This window comes from Aythya fuligula, chromosome 2, assembly GCF_009819795.1.
Source record: "Aythya fuligula isolate bAytFul2 chromosome 2, bAytFul2.pri, whole genome shotgun sequence".
Taxonomy (NCBI): domain Eukaryota; kingdom Metazoa; phylum Chordata; class Aves; order Anseriformes; family Anatidae; genus Aythya; species Aythya fuligula.
Window position 1 is genome coordinate 113,592,329 of NC_045560.1, and position 6,000 is coordinate 113,598,328.

At 38.7% G+C, this 6,000-nt stretch overlaps 1 protein-coding gene across 4 annotated transcripts in view; it reads right to left on the reverse strand.

The window, feature by feature from the left end:
- Window positions 1-5,525, reverse strand: part of SPIDR (scaffold protein involved in DNA repair) — a 69,686-nt gene extending 64,161 nt beyond the window's left edge. For all 4 annotated transcript variants that reach the window (XM_032182191.1, XM_032182188.1, XM_032182189.1 and 1 more), the window contains exons 1-2: window positions 5,316-5,525; window positions 3,370-3,620 (exon numbers count right to left, since the gene is read on the reverse strand). In XM_032182191.1, coding sequence (XP_032038082.1) covers window positions 3,370-3,620; window positions 5,316-5,486 — 422 coding nt within the window. In that variant the 5' untranslated portion in view covers window positions 5,487-5,525. The remainder of the gene's footprint in view (window positions 1-3,369; window positions 3,621-5,315) is intronic.
- Window positions 5,526-6,000: the final 475 nt, after the last annotated feature.

Below are 6,000 nucleotides of genomic sequence, written 5' to 3' on the forward strand. Positions count from 1 at the left end.
TTTTACTGAACTCACGTGGCCCACTCAAAACAAACAGACACTGGCTAAGAGCAAAATCCAAATTATACACTGCTTTATCCCAGGAACACAAAGTACAAGGCCGACACAGTGAGTCAGACACCTCAACGCCAGAAAGCTCCTCAGGTTGACAGGATTCTCCCTGGGATTCGTGTACGCAGTCAGGCCTTTCTCAGAAAGTCAAAATAATCGGTTTTAGACAAATATGTGATGTATCATTTGTAAAAGTATCTCTCTCATCAGAAGGGAAAAAAAGCAGCAGAAAGTATGCCAGGAATGCTGGATAGGGGCAGACAGTCACAGCAAGTCATATTTTCTTCCTCCCCCCCTAAAAGTCCTTAAGCATGAAAAGTCCATTTGCGAGAACAGCTAATTACTGGGGGGAAGGCAAATGATTCAACAATAACATGGGGAATGTGAGAACAATTTAAGTATGACAGAAGGCAGAGAACTTCTCAGTCTCTGTAATGGTTTCTCAGTGTCCTATGAAAATGCTGAGATACTTCAGCTGAACAGACTTAAAGTCTTATCACAGTGCTTATTTAATGTCTGACTTGAAGGCTTACTACCCCTTTTGCCCATCATTAAGAGGCAGTATCCTATAAATTTATCTTTACGAATGACAACAGCTAGATTTGTATATGGCACTACCAGGATTTCTGCTTTACTCTTTGAGTTTTAAGCAATTCAATGAATCGGTTTGAACACCGAAAGCATAGGTTTCTTCCATAATTTGCCAGACTTTTTCTAGAAACACCGCTTTCCCTAGTCTACGTTTCATTTCATGCCTCTATTCATCTGTGTTTTCTTTGCTCCCTGTAGCAACAATTTTCAAGTTATAGAGGAGTGCTGCAAGAGAAGATATACAATAGAACAGCCTACAATGCAAATCAAGTAACTACTCACCTACCTTGATATTTAATTAGAAACTGTTGTTTACAAAACAATGAACTATCTAATCCATCTGGCTTTGTAAAATACAAACGCTGCTTTCATGGCAGTTTTACTATGTAAAAAGAAGTTCAGGAAGAAGAAAAAGAAGGTTTTCTTTACAAAAAGAATGGGCCATCAGTTGGTTCAAAGGACTGCCAGAGGGCGTTGGACCCTTTAGCTCACTATCAGGTGACAGACAGACATTTTTGATAGAGGAGAAAGGTCTCATGTGGATGCTTATCAGCCATGAAAATAGCAGCTGATAAAGCAATGTGAGGTGTACCTCATGCTTCACTCTTTAAAAGAAGTGTTTATTCTCCCCCTTTCAAAAGAGGAAGGGGGGTGATTCCTCTCTTCAGGGTACCTGGATCCAAAAGACAAGTCTGATAGCTGTGAATGACGGCCACCAAGCTCTTTGAACTAGAACACCTACTAAATTTGAGGAACTTCCAAGAGGCCAGTTAACAACTGCACGTGGGAATACCCAGCTACAGCATGAACTCATAAGCAAGGGCTCTCGTTTTCATTTTATTTCAAATTCAAGTTTGGCCTAAGTGCAATCTGAGATTTCTGTTTTGTTTCACCCCATTCCTGTGAAGGGTGTGGACTCAGGCAGGTTAACTACCTGAAACTGTGTGAGCAAGTTCAGTATATTTTGCATTGGAAGTTGAAAAGTAATTATGGAGATCTATCACTGGAACTGTGCTAGAATTGACGGCATCAAAAAATCAGCTCAAGTAAGAGACTGCCAACTGACTTTGGATCACATGTAGCCCTCTGGAAGAAAATCTACACAGAGAAAATCAAAATCACAGATTGATGTGGGGCTGATAAAAGTTCTTTGCTTCTCACTTTTTTGTTTGCTTTTAGTATGTGCAGTAGCAAGAACGACTTAAATACAAAGCAATGACTTCACACAACAAGATGCACCAATTACTTTCTAAAAATAATGCAAATTAAGTGCAATATATTATACGTAAATGAGCTTTTACAAAATATTAAGATCAAGGCTATTGACAATTACTTTTTTGTGAAGGATGACTGAGCATGTCTTTTAGGAGAGAGGAATCTTCCTAAATTCCTCCTGGAATGAGGAACGAGTGCTGCAAACTATACGGTGGCTTACAACATAGCAAGAATTTGGAAGAATTCCAGTATTTCAAAAAATCAAGAGGGACCTGCAAGCATGGTATTACCACCATCTGCGGGGTAGCTTAGAGGAACTGAAATTCTTCAAAGCTTTGAAGTTCTTCAAAACCTATTCCTAACTACATCTGGTGAGTTTTCAATGGGATCTTTTAAACTAATTGTACATCTCCATTCAGGTCCTAAACTCTGCAGGGAGGGAGATCTCCTAATGCCCTGAAAGACTGTTCTTAGAAGCTTAACATAAGCTCTGCCACTCTAGCTTGCTTCAATAAACTTCCTCAGTTTAAAAAAAATTGAATGCATCTGTCTTACAGAATTTTAACCCATCAGAAACCTAAAGTTAGTGCAAAACCTGAAGGAAGGAAATTTAATAATAGACACAGCCATCTTAGATACAGTTGCTGAGAAAGGTTTGGAAATCAGTCTTTGGTCTGAAACCTTGAGGATCATAAAAGGAAGTTTGGTACTGAGCAGAAGGGAAAACTATGCCTGGCACATCTTTTGTACTGAAGAAAACAAGGGCCCAGTTTTGATTCCCTACACTGAAAGGGGATCAGTGTCAGGACGCAAAGATTAAAATAGAAGACACTAAGAACATTGGCCTAAAGCTGTATGCTCTATGGGTTTTCCGTATAAGATTTCTGCATTGGTGTTAATGTTTTGACACCAGATCACTTTTTACTACAGAGTAGTTGAACTGCTGTGACCTCCAGATTTCCAGAAGTCATCAGGAGTATTTTTCTGTGGCTTCACAATGGCAGTTTGCACATGTATGCCTATGTTTCTCCAGCAACATCTGCAAAAAATCCCCATTTTAAAAAAGCCTTTAATTTTACCATCTCTTCCTGTATCTCTCTTCTGTTCCAAAAGACCGCTCTAGGAGCCTAATTTACAGTAGAGCATACAGGAGACTGGGATAGGTAAAATAGAAGTGGTTCATGGAACAGCTATTGTGTGAATCTCCAGAAAGAATATAGGATGTCCTGAACCATCACTGGTTCACATTAATTCATTTTCAATCTTCCTTTGATCTTTTGATGGAACCCATGAACTACAGACAGATCTGTCCCTCCTCTGGGCAGCATTACTTCTATTTCACGATACACCTATTAAAAGAATGCCCCATGACTGTCAAGAAACCTGCACCTTGCCGAATGTGCACACTCCTGAAAGCTGAGGACTATGAATGACAATTCAAAACTCTCTCCTCTGTGGTTTCTCATACATTACAGGCTCACCAGGAAAGCTCCCATGCGTCTTATTACTTACCTAACATTTAGTGGATCTGGATTTACCATGGGTGTTGCACAGACAGGCTTGTTTCCTTGAATCTGGCTTCTGAAACCTTCTCTTGCAGGCAAACAGTACACTCTTTGGATAACGACTCGTACCTGCACTTCTCTCCATCCCACTGCTCCTTGGCTTTCCACCATTTCAAGCAGAGAATCATTAACAGCACTCAGTGCTATGGGATGCTCTTTGGAATCACAGTTGGTATGGATTTGTGGAGCACAAGCAACCTGATGAAGGCAAACCCATTAACAGAAACATTTAGTGGGATGTTGAAACTTTATAGTGCTAAAAAGTACAAACATGAAAAATCACTCCAAGAAGTGAAAAATCAGTTTCAAAATACTTACTGCACATTAACTAACTTACAAAAGACCAATGTCCCGTATTTATTACGGATTTTTAATAAACACTCAAGAGAGTTCAGCACTCAGCACTCTCCTGTGTTTGACTGGTGCTCTGCAGCAAACTAATTAAATCCATGAGAGATCAGGGTGACAGTAGGCGGAAAACAGAACTGATACTGGTATTTACGATTCTTCCCCTTGAACTGAGTTTCATTTTTACTTCAGTGTTCTGTTTCTTCCTTTTCTAATACAGGGGTAAAATCTGTCTGGAATACTTACAGACTTTTATATTAATGTGAAAATGAACAGGTGTTTAGTTTTGGAGGACAGGAATTTAGTCCCTGGACCTAGTAAACTCAATGTAAAATGTTTTAATTAAAAAATTAGATGACTAATGAAAGTATAAAACCTTAATCTAAAGGTGTAATCCTTAATCTATTCTTTAGCTGCTTCCCAAACTTATTTCATAAACAAATCATCCAAATTTCCAAAATAGATTTTATTAATAAAAACATGCTACATTTTACCTCACTTTAAATAAGTAGTTTCATTAATTTTCATTTTAAAATAAATCTTTCTTTTTTAGGAAAACAAATCATACGGAAGTATAGCCTAACATTTTCCATATATAGCAGCTTCCCAGCATGAGCCAAACTTTCTATTTTCAAATGTTTTTTTTGTTTTTTTTTTTTTTTTAAGCTGGTTGCAATGAAATGTTTTTAAAGTATTACAAACCTTACTACAAGTACTACCTACCAGTAGAGAAGCAAATTTACAGTATTTATAAGAAAATGCTGGTGTGATGATATGTTTGTCTATGAAGGACTTGCAACAAAACTTGACTACTGAGTTTTAAGTTAGATGGTTTTGTTAGGAAGTATTAGGGGAATAAAGAAATTGTTCTGGTTTCCACATATCATAGCAGAAGCTTTTTACCAGAGAGAGTTGTAGCAAGAAATTAGATTAGGATTTGCTTTATTTTTGAAATTGCTATCACAAACTATCAGAAACCCAAACCCCTTGAAATACACCTCAGCTGGTACAACAGCTAGAGACATGTAGAGTCTATCTGGATACAAGCAAAATCACAACAGGAAAGTAAACAAATTGCAGAGAGGCTGGAAAGGAGGATGCCGTTACCAACTGATGTGTGAAATGAAGGACAGGACTGACAAGGAAATGAGTTAAGAAACATGAGTGGAAAAGGGAATATTTATTAAAAATAATATCTTAGTAGCTATTATCTTAACAGGAAATTGATTTTATTTCAAATAATGCTTGGCTACTCAGCCATAAAGAATAAAAGAAAAATCAATGAAAAAACAAGCTACAATCACTGTTTAACACAGCAGCGAGACTTCAGCAAAATAACCTCTCAGCAGTTCATTTGGATGGGCCAGAAGCATCTGCTAAGAAAATATTATTAAAAGAAACACCACATATTATTCAGCCCTGGCTAAATGAAAACGGAAACCGAACAGGTCAGTAATTTAGGATTTTTGTTTTTGTTAGGCTTTCCAAACATCTGCTCACCAACTCTTACACAAAGCAGTAAACTGTGAACCAAATGAACCTTACTTGGTTATCTGGAGATTCCCGGGGTTGCTCATCATCAAGGTCATCTAGTTTGAACGTCTGTGCCAAAGATACAATATTCTTTCTAACAAGCATCTTTGTAGGACCTTGTGTCTTCTTGCTTGTTTCTAAGTGTTCACTGAGTAGCACCTTCTGACTGAAATATGTATTCATGATAATAGGGACATCTGCATTTTTAAGAAGTAGTTTTTGCCTGGAAAAAAAAAAATATAGTCAGCATCAAATCCTTTACAAGTTAAGCTACAGATAAACACACTATGTTAAGATACACGGAGTATTTCTCTCCCATTTGTTCTGTAGTTATCACAAAAACACAAAGCACGTTATCCAAATTGCAAATAAGCCACCTCATAGATACATTCAGCTGGGATCAGTCCTATCAGCACAGGCACAGCTCCGTGCCCTGCTGCCCCTAGCCATGGCGTACACCTGGAGTAAGCTGGGTTGACAAGTCCCATGAACTCCACCTGGCTTCACTCAAACACTGCTTGGTATCCCAGCGGTGTCACTGCAGAAGCAAGAGCACCAGGGATGCCTGTCTGGTTTCTGAGGTAAAGGAAGATGATTCCTTCTGTTCTGGAGGGGTTCAGAGAGCTGGCTCTGCTGAACCCAGCCTGGCCCCTTCGGAGCAGGATGTCCCTTTGCTCAGTGCTTCCCACGAAGCAGA